A 27,915-nucleotide genomic window follows, 5' to 3' on the forward strand; every position below is an offset into this window, starting at 1 on the left:
CGTCATGGGGCAGGCTTGATTGACCAGCTGGTCTTTTTCTGCATGTCAATTGCATATGCTGCCATGATAGAAATCTCACATTCTAATTAAAAATTTGGTAATAATTATTTTACTGCCTTCTACAACCTCAGGTCTTCACATTTACGATTGCATAGTCAAATTAAATAACATGTGTTTTTGCACGGAAAGATAAACCATATCCCAAATATATTAAAGTTTGTTTTTATGCTAATGTATAAATCATAATAATAGGCATGAAAAATGTTCAGTTATTTCGCGGTTATCTGTAACTTGATGATACCCATGACTGTTTTTCACTGTAATGGTTTTAATCAATCTCAAGCTGATTTGCTTGTTACACACTACCATTTAAGGAGGTTTCTATTGATGGCTTGCTGATCCCAAAGTTAAAATACTGGATCAGTTTACTGCATGTAGTGTGATTACAAACAGCAGCTTAAACACTGAACCAATTGAAAAAAGATGACCACACGTCCGAGACTTAAGCACATTATTAAGGTATGTCACCAGGTACACATGTATGATAAACAGGAGCGATCGGCTCTGGAAAAAAACCCTAGTTGCTGTGCCCAACTAATGGAGTTTTTGAGTACTTGATGACTAATTGCATCTGACTTTACTTATAAGTCAGAATTCTGCAATATAGGAAAAACACTGTTACTATCCTCCTCATAATGAATGAGGTAAAATCCAGTAGCTGGCTTGTATTCTTGATGTAGACTTTTACATTAATAAAGTAATGCTTCTGCTACAAATAAACATCAAATTTAAAAGTGGGCCAATTCAGATTAGTTCATATAATCTTCATCTGACCTAACTTGGACAGTTGGGTTCGGAGCTGCTTTGCATGACTTGCTATTTAAAATAAGTGGTTTCTTCTTGTGCAATGTCTCTCTTCATGAGCAATCCAATTTTCTGTCATGCCAATAGCCTCTTATGGCAATTATCAATGAGCATGCCAGTAAGTAACTGTTTTTTCTAATTTATCATCAGTCTGGTTTCAATGCTGGTGTAGTGGTTTCTAGGCAATTTTTGTGGTGGTTTTAGTGATTTACATCTGGAGTTTAGGGTTAACATCCACATTTCTGCAGTGGATGCAATTCAGATATGGTCTGAAACTGAATTATAATCCAAACTTTGGTTTTTCACAATTCAGCTCAGCAAAGCCAAAAGTCAAACCACCACAACGCCAAAGAACATTGATCCAACTGTATCTAAAACGGAAGCATTGGTGGTGATGCTGTGTTAAAATCTATGGGGTCTATCTCGCTCTTCTAAGGTGCTTTGTGAGTACACCACTGATGGTATAATGGGAGAATTTGTGGCCATCGGTACATTTCCAAGCTTCTGATGGCCAAAAGAGTGTCCTTGGCATTAGTGCCAATAATAATTCCTTTACTGGCAATCTATTAAGGTTCTTTCCTGCTCAGTAGTTAGTCTCTTTAAATTTAGAGTTTCAATCTAGGGATTGAAATTTTAGGCTGCGAAAATTGAAATCAATTGTCTGCATTAGCCCAAATGTTCATAATTATGTCAGGGTTCTTCCTATGCTGTTAAAGTTTGATAATTACCTATCTACTAGCATCTAAACTCAACAATTGTATCAAAGGAAAGTAATTGTCTAAATATCACAAAAGGGGATCATTTTTAACTGTGGGCGATGGTGTAAAATGTGCAATATTGAATTAGCTGCACATTATACAACATGCATGATTTTTCTTTCCATTAAAGTCAATGGAAGGGAATATCAGGCGGTGTGTATAATGGGCAGCCAATGCAATATCACTCGTTTTACACCATCGCCCACAGTTAAAATTACATCCCCCCTTGTGTGCATGGGAAAACTCTGCTTAAAATTTGTTCTTTTCCCTTCTCTATTGTCAGTACAGGTCAGTTTACTCACAGCAGGTGCAAGCACTCCAATATGGAAACAACTGTGCAGAGTTTGGTATTTTTCAGCATAAATTAAACAATGAATAATAACTAGGGGACGACATCCCTGTTGTCAATCATCAATCTTCATAGTGATAAAGTCAATACAAGTATAAAGAAGATTTTCCATTGTGTAAACACATCAACCTCCTTGCTAAAATTATCAATAGGAGGATTTGAGCCCTAGCTATGAAACAAATAGTATTTTTTATTCAGTAATATAGTATCATAGTTGCAATGTTTCTATACCTTTTATACATTTAATTTTTGATAGTGCACAAAATTTTGGTAAAAGCCTTATTCGGTGCCGAAGTCTCTGAAACAGGAAGCTTTCAAGAAAAAGTAGTTCCTGGAACAGTAAGAAACTGCTTCTCCTAACAATTCTGTGGACGTGTTGGCTGCCCTGGAAATTTACACTGGAACAGACACTGCATCAGCATAGAAATACATACAAATACAAAGAAGCTCCAACACAGAAACATGCCATTCGGCTCAACCAGTCCATGTCAGTGTTTACCTCCATACAAGCAAATAGTCCAAATCACATTTACCTGCCATCCCCATACCCCTTCATCCACTTTTCCTTCATCCACCTATCCAATCTAATCTTAAGTCTTGACGTTGTTTCTGCCTCAAGCACTAAGCTTGGAACTGAATTCCACAACCTGACAATTCTCTGTAAAAAAGTTTCTATTCCTCTCTGTTCTAAATCTCTCCTCCCACAGACAATTCAATCCATTCTTTGAACTTTTAATTAAAGTCAAAATAAAAAATACATTGGCACTACTTTGTCAACTGCATCAGTATGCCTGTCTCTAATTATGAACTGTGTAAAATGTCTTGCAAATTCTTTAGCCTAGGTATTCCATTTGGAATTCTTTTAACATCAGTGATAAAGCATTTAAAATGAGTGGATTAATGCCACTGTTAACATCATTCTGATTGGAAAAGCTAGCCTTCTAAATTCTGAACTCCACCTATTCCTATTGTTTGTTCAAACGTTTATTCATGGGCATGCGGGGGAGGTGAGAAACATAGAAGATAGGAGCAGGAGTAGACCATTCGGCCCCTCGAGCCTGCTCCGCCATTTAATGAGATCATGGCTGATCATTCAAGTTCAGTACCCTGTCCCTGCCTTCTCCCCATATCCCTTGATCCCTTTAGACTTAAGAAATATATCGAACTCCTTCTTGAATATCTTTAATGAATTGGCCTCAACTGCCTTTTGTGGTAGAGAATTCCACAGGTTCACGACTCTCTGGGTGAAGAAATTGCCCCTCATCTCTGTCCTAAATGGCTTACACCTTGGCCTAGAAATTCAGTTGGGCGCGCCAGCCGTTAGCGCCTTAGGAGGAGTAGATCTCGAGCGCTAGGCGCTTAGCGCCCAGGCGCAGCGCGATCTGCGCCTCGCCCCAACTTCAGTACACATTTAGCGCCGGCGCAAAGTCTTAGCGCGCGCCCTGCTGCGCGCGCAGATCATGACGTCATTTACTAGTGCAACGCCCTTTGTGCGCCCCGAACTGGAACTTCACTCGCGCCGGCCCATTGTGCGCCGGGCGGCCCTAACGACTGTGAAGTGGAATGGTACACAGCCGAGGCGGGCCGTGGGGAGCGCTAATTAAAGGGCACTTACCCTGCACTATAAAGGCCAGCCATTTTGCAGCATTCACTCTTGTGCAACGGTTTTTTGGAGAGAGACCAAGGAGGAGAGCTTACTGGTTTGGACCAACACTAGGACAGGTATTTTTGGCTCAGGCCAGAGCTTAGCAATTATCTTTGCCTTCATTGAGAGCTCATTGTTTGCCAGCATATAATGGGGGCTGCATTGGGTGCCAACGCTGACTTTCAGCCTTATGCCAGAAGGGCTTACAGACGCCGTGAGAGAGTGGCAGCCCTGGCTAGACGCAGAGGGGGCAACAGGCGTCGCCAACTGAGGCCTTACCCACCCAGGGTATACCGCCAGCAGTCCTCCTATCTGACCATGTCTGCCGCGATGTGTGTAAGGAGGCTGCGATTCAGAAGGGAGGTGGTTGCAGACATCTGCCAGCTGCTTCAGAGAGATCTGCAGCCACAGCTGATGCGCAGGACGTCTCTGTCAGTGGCAGTGAAGGTGACGGTGGCTCTCAACTTCTATGCCACCGGCTCCTTCCAATCTGCTGCTGGGGACATCGCTAACATCTCCCAGTTCGCCGTGCATTGCTGCATCCGCCAGGTGACCGAAGCCCTTTTCAGAAGGAGACATCAATTCATCTCCTTCCCCATGACCCTGGACAAGCAGCAGCAGTGTGCAGTGGGATTTGCAAGAATAGCAAGAATAGCGGGCTTCCCCATGGTGCAGGGCGCCATTGACTGCACGCATGTGGCTTTGCGGGCACCTCTGGAGCATGCCGAGGATTACCGCAACCGGAAGGGCTACCATTCCCTCAACGTACAGCTGGTGTGTGACCACTGGCAGCGCATCCTAGCTGTCAATGCCCGCTTTCCAGGCAGCAGCCACGATGCCTTTATCCTGCGACAGACAACTGTGGCTGACATGTTCCAGGCACAGCCTCCCCCAAGAGGATGGCTTATCGGGGACAAAGGCTATCCTTTGTGTACCTGGCTCATGACCCCGCTCCGCGCGCCCACGACCCCTGCTGAAGAGGCATACAACGAGAGCCATCAAGCGACTAGGAACATCATAGAACAAACAATCGGCGTCCTCAAGCAACGGTTCCGCTGTCTCGATCGCTCCGGGGGAGCCCTCCAGTATTCGCAGGAGCGAGTCTCCCAATTTGTCGTCGTTTGCTGCATGCTGCACAACCTGGCTATCCGCAGGACTCAGGCACTGCCACCTCACGTTGGACCCCCACCTCAGGAGGAGGAGCAGGAGGAGCATGAGGAGGAGGAGGACGAGGAGTACCAGCCCAGGAGGGAGGCACAAGGTCCAAGGGCCGCCCGTCGGCGGCTTATTGAACGTCACTTCTAGGCCCCCTGTCAGGGAATGGCTTGTGCCAATGAAAGAACATGATTGCAGCCGCTCCGCAAGCCCTCAGCCGGTTAAGGCAACAAACACTTCAAAGATCAAACATGGACAATGTTAATAAATAAAATGCTTTATTGTACAAACTCAGGGCCCTTCCCACATGAAAACCAAAAACAAACGAAACCCCCAAAAAACACTCAAACACATTACTCGCTCCCACAACCTGGAGAGGATTAACAAAACAGTGCAACTAAAATGGCCGTCATCCTCGGCCTTCGTAAAATACAAACATCACATCCTCGGCCTTCAAAAAACAAACATCCAATTCTCGGCCTCAAAAAGCAAACATCCAATTCTCGGCCTCAAAAAACAAACATCCAATTCTCGGCCTCAAAAAACAAACACAACTGGCCACACATTCGACTTTTTGGCCCGCTAGGGCAATGCCTTGGCCATCTTTGTGTGGCCCCTGCCCGCCCTGCTGCTCCTCCTCAAAGTAAGGCCATTGGCTGCTGCAAGGCTGGGGGCAGGCTCCAGAGGGGCACATGTCGTGACGGCAGATGCCCTTGGGGGTCGGCCTAGTCGAGGTCTGGCCGTCGAGCGGGCGGCTGTTGAATGCTGCAGCTGTGGCTGGCCAGCATCAGTCGCTGCAGCAGCTCCTGGCAGCTCCACTGGGGGAGTGGCAGTGGCGGCTGGAGGAATGGGGGCAAGCTGGCGGATGGCAGGCGCTCGCTGGTCGCCTGAGACACTGGCACTCGCCCGGGCCAGCACTGCAGCATGCGCACCAATCTGCCGAGGGACAGACCGCTGTGCTGCTGCAGCGCGCCGGGTGCCCTGGCGATGCCTGGCTGACACAGCGAGTGTGGCAGCAGTGAGTGCCCATGTTGACCTGTTCAGTGACCTCATCAGAGCACCCAGTGACTGCACGGCACCACTGATCAGCTGCCCACTCGCTGCCTGAGCTGCCCCGAATGCCGCCCGACTCGCTGCCTGATCTGCCCCGAATGCCGCCCGACTCGCTGCCTGCTCTGCCCCGAATTCCGCCAAACTGATGGCCTGTGAGGCCCCGACGTCGGTGACACTCCGAGAGAGGGACTCGATGGCCTCAGGCAACCGTGCCACTACCCCCATGAGCTCCGTGTGCCGGCGCTCCGAGTCCGCGGACAAGTCCTCGAGGCGTTCCATCTCCTCGGCGAAGACCATCTCCGGACTGGAGGCCGGACTCTCCCTCTGGGGAGAAGGCCGCCGAGCTGGCCGACCCTTCCTGCGTTGCTGGACGCCGCTGGGCCCAGCAATTGGACTCCCCTCCGACCCTTCCCCCCTCTGGGGAGAAGGCCGCCGAGCTGGCACCCCCCTCCCGCGTTTCTGCAGGCCGCAGGTCCCATGAGCTCCCCTCCCCTCCGACACTTCCGCGACGCTCCCCTCCAGGGAAGACGTGTCCCCTATATTGGCATGAGTTGCCACGGCTGAGGGTTCCCCCGATGGGCCGCCTTCCTCTTGCTCCTCCTCCTCTTCTGAGGGGCTGTCACTGGCAAGTTCAGGGACCTCCTCCTCACCATCTGAAAGCAGGAAGGCACAAGAGTAGCTTTAGAGTGAGGAGAGGGCGTCAGCGAGGGATGCATGAGTGGTGGCATTCAGCGCATTGGTCGGACAGTGGCAAAGGATGTAGATCTGATGCGCAAGTGGGACGAGAGAGGTCCAAACATTGATGTCCTTACCATTGGTGCCCAGAACAGGGTCGGCATCTCCACATGCAACGGGGCCAATCACCCGGCCACCCATGATGCGCTCCACGCGATGTTGCAGCTCGGTGAGCGGCTGGATCTGGGGTCGGCCTCCCCCGGTCGCAGTCCGGCTCTTCTTGTTATTGGCCAGCTTGGCCTGCAAGAGAAAGGACGGCCTCTAAGTACAGTGTGTCGCCCTGATCTTGTGTGCACTACCTCCCATGGTGGAATAGCCTGGCCAGTGTGTCGCCCTGATCTTGTGCGCACTGCCTCCCATGGTGGAATAGCCTGGCCAGTGTGTCGCCCTGATCTTGTGTGCACTGCCTCCCATGGTGGAATAGCTTGGCCAGTGTGTTAAGTGCAGAATGTGCAATTGATGTTCATGCCTGTCCCATAGCTGCTGGATGAGGGCTGGCCATTAGGGCTTTCAGGTCCCTTTGCCCATAATGTGAGGTGCACATGCAAGGATGAGGAGGTCACTGGAAAGGGTACTCACCCTGACAATCCGCGTGAGGTCATTAAACTTTTTGCGGCATTGGACACCGGTCCTGGGGACCTCGCTGTTGGCTGACACCTTGCTGGTGACATGCCTCCAGGCTCTCCGGTAGGCGTGGACCGGCGCCTTCCTGCCATTGTCCGGGTACAAAATATGGCGCCTCTTCTCCACACCACCAACCAGCACACTCAGATCACGCTCTGAGAAGCGCTGCGCTCGTTCACGGGCCCTCTGCATGGCTTCAGGCGCTATTTGGGTCCAGCAGCAGTGTTCAGGCCTAGCTGGAGGGCTCCACTATCCAGGGCGTGGCAGCAGACAAAGTCGACCCTTCCCCCTTAAGAGCTGGCCGGCGCCAGGGTGTCTGCTGTCAATCACGAGATGGCCGCACCTGCGCTGCACCCGGCCTGGGCGCTCTCGCTCAGCACCTCCGGCTTAGTGCCTAAAGAGAGGCGTCCAGCGCCAGTTTTAGCGCTCGAGCAAACTCTTAGGGCGAAGCTAATGAATATCGGAGAAGTGGCCTCGATTTGGCGGCGGGCGCAAACTTTAGCGGCCGCCCGACTTTACCGCCCCAAAAGTGGCTACAATGAATTTCTAGGCCCCTATCTTTAGACTGTGACCTCTGGTTCTGGACTTCCCCGCCATAGGGAACATTCTTCCTGCATCTAGTCTGTCTAGCCCTGTTAGAATTTTATAAGTTTCAATGAGATCCCCTCTCATTCTTCTAAACTCCAGCGAATATAAGCCTAATCGACCCAATCTCTCCTCATACGTCATTCCTGCCATCCCAGGTATCAGTCTGGTGAATCTGCCCTGCACTCCCTGCATGGCAAGAACATCCTTCCTGAGATAAGGCGACCAAAACTGCACACAATACTCAAGGTGTGGTCTCACCAAGGCCCTATACAACTGCAGCAACTCATCCTTGCTACTGTACTTGAATCCTCTCGCTATGAAGGCCAACATACCATTTGCCTTCATAACCACCTGATGCACCTGCATGCTTACCTTCAGCGACTGGTGCACAAGGACACCCAGGTCTCGTTGCAGTTCCCCTTCTCCCAATCAATTGCCATTCAGATAATAATCTGCCTTCCTGTTTTTGCCACGGAAGTGGGTAACCTCGCATTTATCCACATAATACTTCATCTGCCATGCTTCTGCCCAATCACCCAACCTGTCCAAATCATACTGGAGTTTCTCGGCATCCTCCTCAGAGCACACAAGCCCCACCCCCCCAGCTTTTTGTTGTCTGCAAACTTGGAGATATTACATCTAGTTCCCTTGTCTAGATCATTAATACATATTGTGAATAGCTGGGGTCCTAGCACCGATCCCTGCGGTACCCCACTCTTTACTGCCTGCCACTCGGAAAAAGACATGTTTATTCCAACTCTTTGCTTCCTCTCTGCCAACCAGTTCTCTATTCAATCAGTACCTTACCCCCAATCCCATGTGCTTTAAATTTACACTCTAATCTCTTATGTGGGAATTTATTGAAAGCCTTCTGAAAGTCCAAATACACCACATCCACTGGTTCTCCCTTATCTATTCTACCAGTTATATCCTCAAAAAATTCCTGTAGATTAGTCAAGCATGATTTACCTTTTGTAAATCCCTGTTGACTTTTTCCGATCCTGTTACTGTTTTCCAAGTGCTCTACTATTACCTCTTTTGTAATGGACTCTAGCATTTTCCCCACTACCGATGTCAGGCTTACCAGTCTATAATTCCCCATTTTCTCTCCACCACCTTTTTTAAGTAGTGGGGTTACATTAGCTACCCTCCAATCCAAGGGAACTGTGCCAGAGTCTATAGAATTTTGTAAGATGACCAGCAATGCATCTACTATTTCTAGGGCCACTTCCTTAAGTACCCTAGGATGTAGATTATCAGGCCCTGGGGATTTATCAGCCTTCAATCTCGGGTTGCAAAATTCTGGGAATTTTTAAAAGAGGAAACTTTCCATGGGAATTTTTGGGAATTTATGAGAATTTTGAGTTTTTTTGCACACTGATGGTTTTTGTCTCTGACCCTTATATTATCTTTGTCGTCAAAATAGACATACTGTTCCATACAAATAAAAACAGGCTTTCAAAATTTTATTTAGGTTATAATTTTGAACTTTATTGAACCCCCACAAAAAAGACCCATCTAAAATAAAATAAAAAGAGCGTCAGCTTATTTAGCCTGTAATTTGTCCTTATTTTGTCCCTTTGAGTCTTCTACTCATGAGTCTTCTATTCCTCATTGCTCCTCCTGATTCTCTGACTCTGGCTCTGACATGTCCATTTCCTCCTCTGTGTCAGTGTCTAGCTGTGTGGTGGACACTTCTGTATCTGGCTCAATAAGTTGTAGGTTCGCCCGGATAGCCACCAGTTTCTCCACTCTCTTGTTAGTCAGCCTGTTGAGCACCTTTGTATGTGCATTCCCAAAAAGTGACCAGTTTCGTTCAGAGGCCGCTGATGAAGGTGGGATTTGGAGTATCACCGATGCAATAGGTGACAGGGCCTCAGATGCACAAAGTCCCTTCCACCAGGTATGTGCACTGATATGCTTGCATGATTCCCATATCCCATCCCCATTCCAAAGACCTTGCTTGGTAGAGAACTTTGCCAGACTTCCCAGAACTTTGCCCACATCCAGATTGAGATGGTGTGAAAGGGTAGAAATCACACTATAAGCGCTGTTGATCTGTTCTCCAGAAAGTATTGATCTCCCAACATGCTTTGGGTCCAGCATGTATGCTGCAGCATGAATCGGCTTGACACAAAATTCTTGACGCGTCTGTATGAATTGAACAATTGCCTTCTCCTCTGCTTTGAGAAGCAGGGATGTGGGTAGGGCAATGCTGATTTGTTCTTTTAAATCAGTAAAAAGCCTGAGAACATCGGACAAGACAGCGTCATCTCCTTCAATCTGAGCAATTGCAGATGCTACTGGTGAGAGTAGTTTAAGGCTGCTAACCACTCTCTCCCAAAACACATCATCCAGCAGTATTTTCTTGATGGTGGTTTCCATATCCCCAGACTGGGATATTGCCATTTCTTGCAGCGACTCCTTACCCTCCAGAAGGCTGTTGTACATTATGACAACACCACCCCATCTAGTGTTGTTGGGCAGCTTCAGTGTGGTGTTTTTGTTCTTTGTCATTTGCTTGGAGTTGTAGGTTGCTGCAACTACCTGTTTTCCCCTGACATACTTAACAACTTGCTTGGCTCTCTTGTACAATGCTTCCATGGTTCTCAAACCCATGATGTCCTTGAGGAGCAGGTTAAGCCCATGAGCTGCGCACCCAATAGACATAATATGAGTGAAGTTGTTGCATTTGGATAAATGCTGCTGCATCTTTGTGGCATTCTTTACATATGGCTTTCTACAGTGTTTGCACATGTACACAGTCTTTCCATCTTTAATGCCTGGGGTAAAATGCTTCCACACATCCGACGGTAAACGTGGCATTGTTCTATGCAGAGAAATAAAGGGCATTCATCTCTGTGTCGAACTGCGGTCGATCAGCACGATTGCAACAGGGTGAGTACATTTTTGCTGATGCTCCATGTGATGGAAGCATGACCTGTACACACACGACGCTACATCACCAATAGTGTATTATTTTGTATATTTTAAATTGAAGGACAACAGAGTTCAACAAGTAACTGGTTTATTTGGTATAAAGTCTGATTTACTTACTGCATCATCACAACATCAGCAGAAAACAAAATGACTTCCCTCAGGACCCCTAACCTGGATCTTAAAAAAACTATAGCAGTCTTACAGATGCCTGCAGGCCAATCACAATTCGATATGCAAATATTACAAATAGAGGGAGCTAATGGCTCATCCACTCATCCAACCAATCAGGACACATTTGTTCACAGTCACACACAAAACTTGTAATTATTAAAACAAGCCAAGTAAGAAGATAAACATATATTGATTAAGAAATTCCTTAATAATTAAGATTCCATCTCTGTTAGTAATTTTAAGAGAGGACCTGTGGAAAAAAAAGAAAGAAATACGAAAAAAACAATATTATGCTAGCATGTGCTTTTTGGGGCAAAATTCCCAAGCTAAACTTCCCGTGGAAAATTTCCGGAAATTTACCGGAAACTTTCCACCCCTTTGCAACCCTACTTCAATCCCATCAATTTCCTGAACACCATTTCCCTTCAAATACTGATTTCATTCAGTTCCTCCCTCTCATTAGACCCTATGTTCCCCGACATCTCTGGGAGGTTATTTGTGACCTCCTTTGTGAAGACAGAACCAAAGTATGTATTTAATTGATCATCCATTTCTTTGTTCCCCATTATAAATTCCCCTGATTCTGACTGCAAGGGACGTACGCTTGTCTTCACCAATCATTTGCTCTTCACATATCTATAGAAGCTTTTACAGTCAGTTTTTATGTTCCCTGCAAGCTTACTCTCATATTCTGTTTCCCCCCTCTTAATTAATCCTTTTGTCCTCCTTTGCTGAATACTAAACTGCTCCCAATCCTCAGGTTTGCTGCTTTTACTGGCCAATTTATATGTCCTCTCCTTGGAGCTTATGCTATCCCTAATTTCCCTTGTTAGCCACGGTTGCGCCAACTTTTTTTTAAATTTTTATGCCAGACAGGGATGAACAAATTCTGTAGTTCATCCATGCGATCTTTTAATGTTTGCCATTGCCTATCCACCATCAACCCTTTAAGTAACGTTCCCCAATCCATCCTAGCCAACTCGCGCCTCATACCATTGTATTTTCCTTTATTTAAATTCAGGACCCTAGTCTCTGAGTCAACTACTTCACTCTCCAACTTAATGAAGAATTCTATCATATTATGATCACTCCTCCCCAAGGGGCCTCGCACAAGATTGCTAATCAATCTTTTCTCATTTCATAATACCCAGTCTAAGATGGCCTGATCTCTAGTTGGTTCCTCGACATATTGGTCCAAGAAACCATCCCATATACACTCTAGGAATTCCTCCTCCACAGTATTGTTACTAATTTTGTTAGACAATCTATATGTAGATTAAAGTCACCCATGATAACTGCTGTGCCCTTATTGCACACATCTTTAGTATCCTGTTTAATGCCATCCCCAACCTCAGCATTACTGTTTGGGGGTCTGTATTCAACTCCCACTAACGTTTTCTGCCCCTTGGGATTACTCAGCTCTACCCATACAGATTCCACATCATCAGAGGTAATATCCTTCCTTACTATTGTGTTAATCTCCTCTTTAAACAGCAATGCTATCCCACCTCCTTTTCCTTTTTGCTACTCCTTCCTGAATATTGAATACCCCTGGATGTTGAATTCCCAGCCTTGGTCATCCTGGAGCCATGTCTCCATAATCCCAATTATATCATATCTGTTTACATCTATTTGTGCAGCTAATTCATCCACCTTATTACAAATGCACCTTGCATTACGACACAAAGCCTTCAGCCTTGTTTTTTAACACTTAGTCCTTTTAGAATTATTATTTACTGTGACCCTGTTAGGTTTACACGCTTGATTTCTCTGCCTTCCACTTTTGCTTTTCTTCTTCCTGTCTTTAGCTTCTATCCTTGCTTCCCTTTACTCTGTCTGCATGCACAGGTTCCCAACCCCCTGCCATTTTAGTTTAAACCCTCTCCAACAGCAGTAGCAAATTGTCCCCCTAGGACATCGGTCCTGGTCCTGCCCAGGTGCAAACTGTCCAGTTTGTACTGGCCCCACCTCCCCCAGAACCAGTTCCAATGTCCCAGGGATCTGAATCCCTCCCCCTTGCACCATTCCTCTAGCCCTGTATTCATCTGAAATATCCTTCTATTTCTACTCTGACCAGCACATGGCACTGGTAGCAATCCTGAGATTACTACCTTTGAAGTCCTATTTTTTAATTTATCTCCTAACTCCCTATATTCAGCTTTTAGGACCTCATCCCATTTTTTACCTATATCGTTGATACCTATATGCACCACGGTGTGGAGATGCCTGTGTTGGACTGGGGTGAACAAATGTAAGAATTCACACAACACCAGGTTATAGTCCAACAGCTATATTTGAAATCACAAACTTTCGGAGCGCTGCTCCTTCGTCAAGTGAAGTGGAGAGATGCATAAAGACACAGCTTATATAGTCAGAGAATAATGCCAGATGATTACAGGTAATCTTTCTAACTGCCATTTATCACACCTCGGCATAGAGATAATCACAGCAATCAAAGGTGTGAATGGTGTCCAAACAGGTCAGTCAGGAAAACATTACATCAAAGAACAATGAGGTGGGGTCACAAGGTGTCAAATGTTGCAGATGCTGGGGTCTGTATGAAAAACAAAAAAACAGACAAAAGACATTTTTTTTTCTGGAAATCACAGCAGGTCCGGCTGCATCTGTGTAGAGTGAACAAACCAACGACGACTTGAGTCTGGATGACCCTACGTCAGGTGGGGTTACATGTAACGTGACATGAACCAAAGATCCCAGTTGAGGCCATCCTGATGAGTGCAGAACTTGGCTATCAGTTTCTGCTCTACGATTTTGCATTGTCGTGTGTCTCGAAGACCGCCTTGGAGAATGCTTACCCAAAGATCGGAGGCTGAATATCCTTGACTGCTGAAGTGTTCCCCGACTGGAAGGGAACACTCCTGCCTGGCAATTGTTGCGCGGTGTCCGTTCATCCGTTGTCGCAGTGTCTGCATGGTCTCGCCGATGTACCATGCTCCGGGGCATCCTTTCCTGCAACGTATGAGATGGACAACATTGGCCGAGTCACATGAGTATGTACCATGTACCTGGTGGGTGGTGTCCTCAAGTGTGATGATGGTATCTGTGTTGATGATCTGGCATGTCTTGCAGAGGTTGCTGTGGCAGGGTTGTGTGGTGTCGTGGTCGCTGTTCTCCTGAAATCTGGGTAATTTGCTGTGAACGATGGTCTGTTTGAGGTTAGGCGGCTGTTTGAAAGCAAGTACTGGAGGCATGGGGATGGCCTTAGCGAGGTGTTCGTCGTCATCGATGACATGTTGAAGGCTGCGAAGAACATGGCGTAGTTTCTCCGCTCCGGGGAAGTACTGGACGATGAAGGATACTCTGTTGGTTGTGTCCCGTGTTTGTCTTCTGAGGAGGTCTATGCGATTTTTCGCTGTGGCCCGTTGGAACTGTCGATCGACGAGTCGAGCATCATATCCCGTTCTTACGAGGGCGTCTTTCAGCGTCTGTAGGTGTCCATCGCATTCCTCCTCGTCTGAGCAGGGCTTGTCCAAAGGGGATGGCTTCTTTAACGTGGTTAGGGTGGAAGCTGGAGAATTGGAGCATCGTGAGGCTGTCTGTCGGCTTGCGGTAGAGTGGAGTGCTGAGGTGTCCGTCTTTGATGGAGACTCGTGTGTCCAAGAATGAAACCGATTCTGAGAAGTAGTCCATGGTGAGTTTAATGGTGGGACGGAACTTGTTGATGTTATCATGTAGTCTTTTCAGTGATTCTTCGCCGTGGGTCCGTAGGAAGAAAATGTCATCGATGTATCTGGTGTATAGCGTTGGTTGGAGGTCCTGTGTAGCGAAGAAGTCTGGCTCGAACTTGTGCATGAAGATGTTGGTGTATTGGGGTGCGAATTTGGTCCACATGGCTGTTCCGTGTGTTTGGGTAAATAACTGGTTGTCGAAGGTGAAGACATTGTGGTCAAGGATGAAGCGGGTGAGTTGTAGGATGGCGTCTGGAGATTGGCTGTTGTTGGTGTTGAGTACTGAGGCTGTTGCAGCGATGCCGTCATCGTGGGGAATACTGGTGTAGAGTGCCAAAATGTTCATCGTGTCGAGGAGTGTTCCTGGTTCAACTGGTCTGTGGGTGCTGAGTTTCTGTAAGAAGTCTGTAGGCCACAGCGAAAAATCGCATAGACCTCCTCAGAAGACAAACACGGGACACAACCAACAGAGTACCCTTCGTCATCCAGTACTTCCCCGGAGCGGAGAAACTACGCCATGTTCTTCGCAGCCTTCAACATGTCATCAATGACGACAAACACCTCGCTAAGGCCATCCCCGCGCCTCCACTACTCGCCTTCAAACAGCCGCCTAACCTCAAACAGACCATCGTTCGCAGCAAATTACCCAGCTTTCAGGAGAACAGCGACCACGACACCACGCAACCCTGCCACGGCAACCTCTGCAAGACATGCCAGATCATCAACACAGATACCATCATCAAACGTGAGGACACCACCCACCAGGTACATGGTACATACTCATGTGATTTGGCCAACGTTGTCAACCTCATACGTTGGAGGAAAGGATGCCCCGAAGCATGGTACATCGGCGAGACCATGCAGACACCGCGACAATGGATGAACGGACACCGCACAACAATCGCCAGGCAGGAGTGTTCCCTTCCAGTCGGGGAACACTTCAGCAGTCCAGGACATTCAGCCTCCGATCTTTGGGTAAGCATTCTCCAAGGCGGCCTTCGAGACACACGACAATGCAAAATCATCGAGCAGAAACTGATAGCCAAGTTCTGCACTCATGAGGACGGCCTCAACCGGGATCTTGGGTTCATGTCACGCTACATGTAACCCCACCTGATGTAGGGTCATCCAGACTCGAGTCGTTGTTGGTTTGTTCCCTCTACACAGATGCAGCCAGACCTGCTGTGATTTCCAGAAAAAAAAAGTCTTTTGTCTGTTTTTTTGTTTTTCATACAGACCCCAGCATCTGCAACATTTGACACCTTGTGACCCCACCTCATTGTTCTTTGATGTAATGTTTTCCTGACTGACCTGTTTGGACACCATTCACACCTTTGATTGCTGTGATTATCTCTATGCCGAGGTGTGATAAATGGCAGTTAGAAAGATTACCTGTAATCATCTGGCATTATTCTCTGACTATATAAGCTGTGTCTTTATGCATCTCTCCACTTCACCTGACGAAGGAGCAGCGCTCCGAAAGCTTGTGATTTCAAATAAAGCTGTTGGACTATAACCTGGTGTTGTGTGACTTCTTACATTTATATGCACCATGACAGCTGGCTGTTCACCCTCCCCCTCCAGAATGCCCTGCAGCCACCCTGTGAGGGGAGGTGAAGTTTTCCTCTTCTATTTGTAGCAAAGTTATAACAACATTCTTTATACCATGGGAATATAGGGAAGTAGACACTCAGCCTACCGGAAATAATATTTCACTTGGCCCACTGAGCCTGCTCCACCATTTTGTTAGCCATGGCAGCTTTATCTTTTTAATCCCAGTTCCCTACTCAAGTCATCAAATCATACTCAAACTTATGATTTTGCAAACAAAGGATATCTACCTCCAAGCTGGCCATCTTCCTCTAGATGTTCTAAATGTAATTAGAATTATTTATTTGTGTGGCGGGTAAATTGGATTGAAGATTGGTTAATGGACAGAAATCAGAGAGTAGGAATAAACGGGTCATTTTCGATTTGGCAGGCTGTAACAAGTGTGGTACCGCAAGGATGAGTGCTTGGGCCTCAGCTATTCACAATCTACATCAATGATTTGGGTGAGGGGACCAAATGTAATATATCCAAATTGCTGATGATACAAAGCTGGGTCGGATTATATATTGTGAGGAGTATGCAGGAGGCTTCAAGGGGATATAGACAGTCTAAGCGAGTGGGCAAGAACATGGCAAATGGAATATAATGTGGAGAAATGTGAAGTTATCCACTTTGGCAGGAAAAATAGAAAAGCAGAGTATTTTTTAATTGGTGAGAGATTGGGAAATGTTGGTGTTCAGAGGGACCTGGGTGTCCTTGTACAAGAAGCACTGAAAGTTGACATGCAGGTAGAGCAAGCAATTAGGAAAGCAAATTGTATGTTGACCTTTATCACAAGAGGATTTGAGTATAAGTGTAAAGACATCTTACTGCAATTATGTAGGGCCCTGGCGAAACCACACCTGGAGTATTGTGTACAGTTTTGGTCTCCTTACCTAAGGAAGGATATACTTTTTATAGTGGGAGTGCAACGAATGTTCACCAGACTGATTCCTGGGATGGGGGGGATTGTCCTATGAGGAGAGATTGAGTAGACTGGGCCTATATGCTCTAGAGTTTAGAAGAATGAGAGGTGATCTCATTGAAACATACAAAATTCTTACAGGACTTGACAGAGTAGATGCAGGGAGGTTGTTTCCCCTGGCTGGGGAGTCTAGAACCAGGGGTCACAGTCTCAGAATAAGGGGTCGGCCATTTAGGACTGAGATCAGAAGAAATTTCTCCACTCAGAGGGCAGTGAATCTTTGGAATTCTCTACCCAGAGGGCTGTGGAGGCTCAGTTGTTGAGTATATTCAAGACAGAGAGCGATAGATTTTTGAATATTAAGGGAATCAAGTGATATGGGGATAGTGCAGGAAAATGGAGTTGAGGTAGAAGATCAGCCATGATCTTATTGAATGGCGGAGCAGGCTCGAGGGGCCGAATGGCCTACTCCTGCTCCTATCTCTTATGTTCTTAATTAAATGTCAATACAGACTGGATGGGCTAAATGGCCCAGTTCCATGTTGTAACTTCTATGTACAGTCTATTAGAATGTCACAGAAATAGATTTCAATTGCTTAAGACCCTTAATGGCTACAAATGAAATTAGTTTGACGATTCCATTCTTCAGCCTTCTGATCTGGACACTGCAGCACAGCAGTACCCTGAATTTTGGTTTGCTAAGGTACTGGACACAGGGAATGGAAAACAAAGGATTCATTTTGAAGATCTGTGTGAAATACACAATTTCTCTTTCCACAGGTGAGGTAGTTGTATAGGTCATGAATGACACAGTCGTGATTTAATTGTGGTTGGTGTTCTCAATGTAAAAACACATATCAACATAAATCTGCACAAAGTATTCTGTTAATAATGCTTGTGGCTCAGTTATTATAAAGACAAATGCTCAAACTCAATTCCAAATCCAAGTTAGTTTTGTGTAATTGACAAATACCTGATGGATGAATTTTCAACATGCACTGGTGTTTTTTTTCCTGGCACCAATTTCCTGATGCCAATTGCTGCTAATACTACAAGAACCAATCACTGAAGATTTGCTGCTGATATGGGTACACTTCAGGACTCCTGGATTGAAGTCTCACTCAATTAATAATCAGAAAATTGGGAGTGCCACAAATCTAGTGCATTTCCTTTCAGCAATACTCTGTGCCTGGAGCAAAGTTTCTGAGCATTTACCCTAATATTACTAAGTATATTTTAAGTTGGAATTTAATTCATGTTAATTGTGTTTAACTGTGAAAACATAATAGGGCAAATATTCCTGTTGCTGGGCCTACTGGATTGCCTGAGCACAGAGGAAAATCAGGCAGAAAGGTTTGCACGTTCATAAGGAAACATTCCATCAATTAATTTAAATGAACAGAAAATTGGGCAGGGTCCATTATAAATGTGCAATCCTCCTCACTCGATTTTCCTTTGTGTGTTGAGTTCAGACAATCCTCTATACCCAAGTGCAATAACAGAAACATCTGCCCCTTTTAAAGACTATATAGATCATGGTGTTCTACAAGCTTATTTTCCTCTCAGCATCAGCTGTGGCTCTGTGGGTAGCACACTCGCCTCTGAGTCAGAACGTTCTGGGTTTTAGTCCCACTCCAGGGACTAAAGCTAGGCTGACACTCCAGTGCATTGCTGAGGGAGTGCTGCACTGTCAGAGGTGCTGTCTTTCGGATGAGACATTAAATCGAGGCCCTGTCTGCTCTCTCAGATGGACGTAAATGATCCCATGACACTATTTCAAAGAAGAGATGGGGAGTTTTCCCCGGTGTCCTGGCCAATATTTATCCCTCAATTAACATAACAAAAACAGATCATCTGGTCATTATCACATTGCTGTTTGTGGGAGCTTGCTGAGCGCAAATTGGCTGCCGCGTTTCCCACATTACAACAGTGACTCCACTTCAAAAAATACTTCATTGACCGTAAAACGTCAAGACACCCGGTGGTCGTGAAAGGCGCTATATAAATGCAAGTCTTTCTTTTCTTTCTCCACAGATATATTTGGACCTTCTGACTTAACCACATCATAGAAGTCAACAACTTTATCCATACCAGGAACATTATTTGCACATGTACCTCATCATCAATCAGGAGAGCAAGAGTTTCAGCTTTATTACAAACAGTGGTGACATCGCCTACATTTGACCATGTAACTGACACAGAGGATTCAGCATCATGGAGAGGCAACTTGCAGTCTCCCAGTCTCACAGACAGCAGGTGCCTGGTGAAATGAAGGTGGTGCAGCAGGAGATGGGTGTGAGAAGAGTTGCCCTGTTTGGCACTTCAGGGCACTTTCCTAAGTATACAGGTAATGGTGGACAACCCTTGAAGGCAAGAGTATTATTCCATCAATGTGATATTTACTATGTAATGAAGCATTTCAGGTGTTCTATGCAAAAAAGCCAGACGCACCTAGTCGGCTGTTTCTCTGATCTGTTTGAGCTGCTGGACTGCAGAACTGCTGCAATTCAGTTTATTGTGACGGGTAATTTCAGGCTCCAGAACTAGCCGTGCCTCCTGCCAAGCTATTCCAGTATAGGTACAATACTGGTATCTATCTGACAAAGTGGAAAGTTGCCCAGGTATTCCTTGTCCACAAAAAGCAGGTCAAATCCAATCCAGCCAATTGCCACCCCTTCAGTCTACTCTCAGTCAACAGCAAAGTGATGGAAGGGGTCGTTGACAGTGCTATTAAGTGGCACTTACTCACCAATAACCTGCTTCCCAATGCTTAGTTTGGGTTCCACCAAGACCACCATTCAGCTCCAGACCTCATTACAGACTTGATCGAAACATGGACAAAAGAGCTGAATTCCACAGGTGAGGTGAGAGTGACTGTCCTTGACATCAAGGCAGCATTTGACCAAGTGTGGCAAAAAGGAGCCCTAGGAAAATTGAAGTCAATGGGAATCAGGGGGAAAACTCCCCACTGGCTGGAGTCATACCTAGCACAAAGAAAGTTGGTTGTGGTTGTTGGAGGCCAATCATCTCAGCCCCAGGACTTTGCTGCAGGGGTTCCTCAGGGCAGTGTCCTAGGTCAAACTATCTCCTGCTGCTTCATCAATGACCTTCCCTCCATCATAAATTCAGAAGTGAGGATGTTTGCTGATGATTGCAAAGTGTTCAGTTCCATTCGTAATTTCTCAGATAATAAAGCAGTCTGTGTATCAAGACCTGGATGACATTCAGGCTTGGGCTGATAAGTGGCAAGTAATATTCGTGCCACACAAGTGCCAGGCTATGACTATCTCCAACAAGAGAGAGTCTAACCAATTCCATTTGATATTTAATGGCATTACCATCGTCGAATCCCCCACCATCAACATCCTGGGGGGTCACCACGGACCAGAAACTTAACTGGACCAGCCACATAAATACTGTGGCTACAAGAGCATGTCAGAAGCTGGGAATTGTGTGGGGAGTGACTCACCTCCTGACTCCCCAAAGCCTTTCCACCATCTACAAGGCACAAGTCAGGAGTGTGGTGGAATACTCTCCACTGGACTAGATGAGTGCAGCTCCAACAGCACTCAAGAAGCTTGACACCATCCAGGACAAAGCAGCCCGCTTGATAGGCACCCCATCCACCACGTTAAACATTCACTCCCTCCACCATCGGTGCACTGTGGCTGCAGTGTGTACCATCTACAAGATGCACTGCAGCAACTCACCAAGGCTTCTTCGACAGCACCTCCCAAACCCACGACCTTTACCACAAGGGAAGCAGACACATGGGAACACTGCCACTTCCAAGTTCCCCTCCCAGTTACACACCAGCTTGACTTGGAAATATTTTGCTGTTCCTTCATCGTCTTTGGGTCAAAATCCTAGAACTCTCTCCCAAACAGCATTGTGGGAGTACCTTCACCAAACAGACTGCAGCGGTTCAAGACGACGGCTCACCACCACCTTCTCAAGTGCAATTGGGATGGACAATAAATTCTGGCATTGCCAGCGAAGCCTACATCCCAAGAATCAAAAAAAAAAGTGAAGATCCTCCCTCGATATTTTGATGCCACCTCCTGCCATGAATGTTCTACTCTGGTAAAAATGCCCAGAAATGCCAAATAGGGCAATCCTCCAACCCACCTCATGCTATAGCACCTCCATCTCACCACCCATCCAACAGGGACTTTGGATGCTGTGCCATTTCCTCACTTGCCCACACTTTGTTTCCTGCCTCAAATTTATTTTGGGTGCACTGGGTTTTGCCGGTCACTTTTTTGCCTTCGGAAATTTTGAAACATCCTTTTGAAATATTTACAGCATTTGTAATGGCTAAACAAATTTTTGGCTCCATATGTTGGCACTTCTCTTTCAGTGGCTGTATCCCTTCAACTGTTTCCATAACCTCTTTATAGCCTGTTCACTCACGCAATTTCCCATTCCCGCCCTTTGGCGGGTTCCTCGCACCAGTTCCAAATGGCCAGGAAGACAACCATCGACTTTAATCCGGGCCAAACCTAGAAAATCCTAGTAGATTAACGTGGCTTGAATTATTTGAGAAACTACCCTTACATCCACAGAAGGGTACAAAGTGAACAACGGTTTCTCCATGCACATGGCTTAAGACACCACTTGCCCTACTGCACAGACAGCTGCCAGCGCTCTGCTGTGTTTTATTTTAATCCACACTATACAAACTGAGAATATAGCTGTTAAATGTCTTATTCCCAAGTGGTACTACTTTGACAGGTGAGTCATTGGATCACAATCTTATACTGAGTCACAGGTCTCTACCAGTCAACACTCAATACAAAGATGTTCTAAGCATAGAAAAGAGAAAAATAGCGCAGTGAAGAGATTAGGCAGACAATTTAGAAATTTGTAAATAAATAGTTCACACAGTGGGATACAGTCGGGAGGGAATGGCCCTGGGAGTGCTCAACATCGACTCCGGACCCCATGAAGTCTCATGGCTTCAGGTCAAGCATGGGCAAGGAAACCTCCTGCTGATTACCACCTACCATCCTCCCTCAGCTGATGAATCAGTACTCCTCCATGTTGAACACCACTTGGAAGAAGCACGGAGAGTAGCAAGGGCACTGAATGTACTCTGGCTGGGGGACTTCAATGTCCATCATCAACAGTGGCTCGGTAGCACCAATACTGACCGAGATGGCCGAGTCCTGAAGGACATAACTGCCAGTCTGGGCCTGCGACAGGTGGTGAGAGAAACAGCACGAGGGAAAAGCCTACTTGACCTCGTCTTCACCAATCTACCTGTGGCAGATGCATCTGTCTATAACAGTATTGGTAGCAGTGACCACCGCACAGTCATTGTGGAGACGAAGTCCCGTCTTCACACTGAGGACACCCTCCATCATGTTGTGTGGCAGTACCACCTCGCTAAATGGGATAGATTCAGAACAGATCTAGCAGCTCAAAACTGGACATCCATGAGGCACTGTGGGCCATCAGCAGCAGCAGATTTGTATTCCACCACAATCTGTAACCTCATGGCCCGGCATATCACTCTACCATTACCATCAAGCCAGGGGACCAACCCTGGTTCAATAACGAGTGTAGAAGAGCATACCAGGAACAGCACCAGGCATACCTAAAAATGAGGTGCCAACCTGGGGAAGCTGCAACACAGGACCACATGCATGCTAAAAAGTGGAAGCAGCATGCTATAGACAGGGTCATCGACCTGAAACGTGAACTCTGTTTCTCTCTCCACAGATGCTGCCTGACCTGCTGAGTATTTCCAGCATTTTCTGTTTTTATTTCAGATTTCCAGCAACCGCAGTATTTTGCTTTTTGCTACAGACAGGGCTAAGCAATCCTACAATTAACAGATCAGATCAAAGCACTGCAGTCCTGCCACATCCAGTCGTGAATGGTGGAGGACCATTAAACAACTAACGGGAGGAGAAAGCTCCATGAATATCCCCATCCTCAATGATTGCAGCGGTTCAAGAAGGCGGCTCACCACCACCTTCTCAAGGGCAATTAGGGATGGGCAATAAATGCTGGCCTTGCCAGCGATGCCCACATCCCACAAAAGAATTTAAAAAAACTTGTGGGTTGCAATCACTGCGTGATATTAGTAACAGATGTATTAATGTACTCGGTTAGCAAAATCGTCAGTTCAATCCCTGTACTGACCAGCTACGCTGTCTGCCACTGCTTTGCACGAGGCGGCTGTGAATACTTTTCGCCCTTGTAGTTCTGACTCTGTCGTTAAGGGAATGGTAGCACAGTAGTTATGCAACTGGACTAGTAATCCAGAGGCCTGGACTAATGATCTAGAATTCAAATCTCACCACAGCAGTTGGGGAATTTAAAATCAGTTAATCAAATAAATCTGAAATAAAAAGCTAGTATCATTAATGGTAAACATGAAAACCCATCTGATTCACTGATGTCCTTTAGGGAAGGAAATCTGCCATCCTTACCTGGTCTGGCCTATATGTGACCCCAGACCCACAACAATGTGGTTGACTTTTAACTGCCCTCAGAAATGGCCGAGCAAGCCACTCAGTTGTACACAACCGCTTCGAAAAACAATAATAAGAATAAAACCAGACGGACCACCTGGCATCGACCTCGGCACCGGCTTAGGACACAACAAAGGCACATCCAGCTCAGTCGACCCTGCAAAGTCCTCCTTACTAACATATGGGGACTGGTGCCAAAATTAGGAGAGCTGTCCCACAGACTAGTCAAGCAACAGCCTGACATAGTCCTACTCACAGAATCATACCTTTCAGCCAATGTCCCAGATGCCTCCATCACCATCCCTGGGTATGTCCTGTGACCCACCAGCAGGACAGACCCACCAGAGGTGGTGGCACAGTGGTATACAGTTGGGAAGGAGTGGCCCTGGGAGTCCTTAACATTGACTCCGGAACCCATGAAGTCTCATTGCTTCAGGTGAAGCATGGGCAGTGAAACCTCCTGCTGATTATGACCTACCGCCCTCCCTCAGCTGATGAATCAGTACTCCTCCATGTTGAACACCACTTGGAAGAAGCACTGAGGGTAGCAAAGGCACAGAATGTATTCTGGGTGGAGGACTTCAATGTCCATCACCAAAAGTGGCTCAGTAAAACCAATACTGACCGAGCTGGCCGAGTCCTGAAGGACATAGCTGCTGGAATAGGACTGCGGCAGGTGGTGACGGAAGCAGCACGAGGAAAAAACCTACTTGACTTTGTACTCATCAATCTACCTGTCGCAGATGCATCTGTCCATGGCAGCATTGGTAGCAGTGACCACTGCACTGTCCTTGTGGAGACAAAATCCCGTCTTCACACTGAGGATACCCTCCATCGTGTTGTGTGGCACTACCACCATGCTAAATGGGATAGATTCAGAACAGATCTAGCAGCTCAAAACTGGGCATCCATGAGATGCTGTGAGCCATCAGCAGCAGCAGAATTGTATTCCACCACAATCTGTAATCTCATGGCCTGACATATCACTCACTCTACCATTACCATCAAGCCAGGGGACCAACCCTGGTTCAATGAGGAGTGCAGAAGAACATGCCAGGAGCAGCACCAGGAGTACCTAAAAATGAGGTGCCAACCGAAGGAAGCTGCAACACAGGACTACATACAAGCTAAACAGCAGAAGCAGCATGCTATAGACAGAGCTAAGCGATCCTACAACCAACGGATCAGATCAAAGCTCTGCAGTCCTGCCACATCCAGTCATGAACGGTGATGGACAATTAAACAACTAATGGGAGGAGGAGGCTAAATGAATATCCCCATCCACAATGATGACGAAGCCCAGCACGCGAGTGCAAAAGACAAGGCTGAAGCGTTTGCGACCTTCTTCAGCCAGAAGTGCCGAGTGGACGATCCATATCGGCTTCCTCCTGAGCTCCTCACCATCACAGAAACCAGTCTTCAGCCAATTCAATTCACTCCACGTGATATCAAGAAACAGCTGAGCCCACTGGATACAGCAAAGGCTACGGGCCCTGAAAACATCCCAGCTGTCGTGCTGAAGACTTGTGCTCCAGAAGTAGCTGCACCTCTAGCCAAGCTGTTCCAGTACAGCTACGACACTGGCATCTACCCGACAATGATAAAAACTGCCCAAGTATGTCCTGTCCACAAAAAACAGGTCAAATCCAATCCGGCCAATTACCGCCCAATCAGTCTACTCTCAATCATCAGCAAAGTGATGGAAGGTGTCATCGACAGTGCTATCAAGCGGCACTTACTCACCAATAACCTGCTCACCGATGCTCAGTTTGGGTTCTGCCAGGACCATTCGGCTCCAGACCTCATTACAGCCTTAGTCCAAACATGGACTAAAGAGCTGAATTCCAGAGGTGAGGTGAGAGTGACTGCCCTTGACATCAAGGCAGCATTTGACCGAGTAAAGGCGCCATATCTTTTCTGCAAAAAAAAAGAAACGCGCGGGAAGCGCCATTTTTTTCCAGGATGCCTAAGTCTGGCAATATTGATGCTTTTGATAACAATATAGAGGATTGGACCACATATGTGGAAAGAGTGGAGGTATATTGCACCGCAAATGGAATAGAAAATGAAAAAAAAGCGTCAGTACTTCTAAATCTAATGGGCGCAAAGACATACGGGCTGTTGCGAAACTTAATCACTCCAGCCAAACCAAAGGACAAGAATTTTAAAGAAATTGTTAATACCCTACAAGAGCACTTAAACCCAACACCGCTGCTGATAGCGGAACGATTCAAATTCTTCAAGAGGAATCAACACAAGAATGAAAGTAACGCTCATTACCTCACCGAATTAAGAAAGCTATCAAAGCACTGCCAATTCAGGGCAGGACTAGCAGATTATCTTCGAGGCAAATTCGTCTGCGGTCTCCTAAGTGAAGGAACACAGAAAAGGCTGCTTTCTGAGAAAGATTTAACACTGGACAAGGCTTTCAGTATGGCTGTATCATACGAAGCAGCCGCAAGAGGAGCTGCAGAGATACAACAAAAGACACAGGACTTCGGCACCCATGAAATGACACAGGGTTTCGAGAGATGTTATCGCTGCGGCAGATCCACCCATGACCAGAGGGACTGCTGGTTCAAAGACAAAGCATGCAGGCAATGCGGAAAGATTGGACAAAGATGTGCGGGTTAGGTTGATTGGCTATGATAAATTGACCCTTAGTGTTAGGGGGATTAAATACGTGGGGTTAAGGGGATAGGGTGGGATATGTAGGGGTTACGGGGATCGGGTGGGATATGTGTCAGTGCAGGCTCGATGGGCCGAAATGGCCTCTATCTGCACTGTGGGGTTTCTGTGTGATTCTGTGTGTGATTGCACGGATATGCCGATCTGGACAAAAAAAATCCACGGACAGGAAAAAAAAAATCAATAAAGAAAAGTACAGAAAGGTACAAATGATGACGGACAGTAGCTTCGAAGACCAGAAGAGTGATAGCGACTCCGAAAACAAGAGACTAAGCTGTCTCAAATTACATAATGTAATTGCCAAAGAAGATTACCAGACCATTTGGGTTACCCTCACGATAGCAGGGTCCCCAGTTAAAATGGAGCTAGATACAGGATCAGCTCTGACCATCATAAATCGACGGGATTACGAGCGGCTATTTCCGCATATACCTTTAAAAGACACATCCATTATCTTGAAAACATATACGGGGCAGAAGGTATACCCCAAAGGAAAAATAAGGGTGCCTGTTGTATACAACGGCAAGGAAATACAAAAGTTGTATTTATACGTTCTACAAGATGGTGGTCCACCGCTGTTGGGACGTGAATGGATCAGGAAAATATGTTTAGACTGGCACTCCATTCAGGCACTGACGGTGACCAGTAAGGAAAAAAATGATGATAACGTCACACCTGAACGATTAAAAGACATCTTGGCCAACGCCAAAGAAGTGTTTCAAGAGAAACTAGGAACCTTGAAAGGCATCACCGCCTCGATAAAAGTGGAAGATGCGGCAATTCCCAAGTTTTTTAAGGCCATACGCAATTCGTCCAGCAGTCGAGGCAGAGCAGGAGAATTTGGAAAAGGCAGGCGTATTATCCAAAATAGATTGGAGCGAGTGAGCAACACCCATCGTCCCAGTCATGAAGAAAACATTGAATAATGATAAATCTGAAGAACAGAGAAAAATTCGCATCTGTGGAGACTTCAAGGTAACTGTAAACCCGGTCCTTCACACGGTACAGTATCCTCTTCCGAGGATAGAAGATATTTTCGCCTCACTATCCGGAGGGAAACGTTTCACCAAAACTGACTTGGCACAGGCATATCTACAGATGGAGGTTGAAGAGGCCTCTAAAAAGTATCTCACGATAAATACACACAAAGGCCTGTACCAGTACAATCGACTGGTTTTCGGAGTAGCATCTGCTCCAGCTATCTGGCAAAGAGCTATGGAGCAAGTCCTCCAAGGGATTCCGGGGACTCAATGCTACCTAGACGACATCCTTGTAACAGGAGAAAACGACAACGAGCACCTTGCCAATTTGGAGCAGGTGCTCACTAGGCTGAGAGAACGGGGCCTACGAGCAAATCGCCCCAAGTGCGAATTTTTCCAGAATCAAATATCATATTGTGGCCACATAATTAATAAGGAAGGGTTGCATAAGTCACCTGAAAAAATTGAAGCGGTCATAAAAGCCCCAGCACCTGAAAATGTTTCACAATTAAGGTCGTTCCTGGGATTAATAAATTACTATCATAAATTTTTACCGAACTTATCAACTCTTCTACACCCTCTTAATGAACTGCTACAAACAGGAGTAATTTGGAAATGGAGCAAAGACTGTAAACGTGCCTTCCATAAATGCAAAGACTTAATCACATCCAAAGAAGTT

The 27,915-nt window shown here is 46.3% G+C and overlaps 2 protein-coding genes across 4 annotated transcripts in view; one reads left to right on the forward strand and one right to left on the reverse strand.

Moving 5' to 3' along the window:
• Positions 1-15,678, forward strand: part of LOC147122766 (uncharacterized) — a 64,857-nt gene extending 49,179 nt beyond the window's left edge. Inside the window, exon 2 of the mRNA XM_086004131.1 lies at positions 14,983-15,678. Within this exon, the coding sequence (XP_085860257.1) occupies positions 14,983-15,678 (696 nt within the window). The remainder of the gene's footprint in view (positions 1-14,982) is intronic.
• pdgfc (platelet derived growth factor c) overlaps positions 1-27,915 on the reverse strand; it is a 504,030-nt gene that overhangs the window by 340,577 nt on the left and 135,538 nt on the right. The gene's annotated exons all lie outside the window — the stretch shown is intronic.

The sequence above is a fragment of the Somniosus microcephalus genome, chromosome 2, assembly GCF_052327205.1.
Source record: "Somniosus microcephalus isolate GS21.2 chromosome 2, FLI_Smic_1.0, whole genome shotgun sequence".
In the NCBI taxonomy this organism is placed as follows: domain Eukaryota; kingdom Metazoa; phylum Chordata; class Chondrichthyes; order Squaliformes; family Somniosidae; genus Somniosus; species Somniosus microcephalus.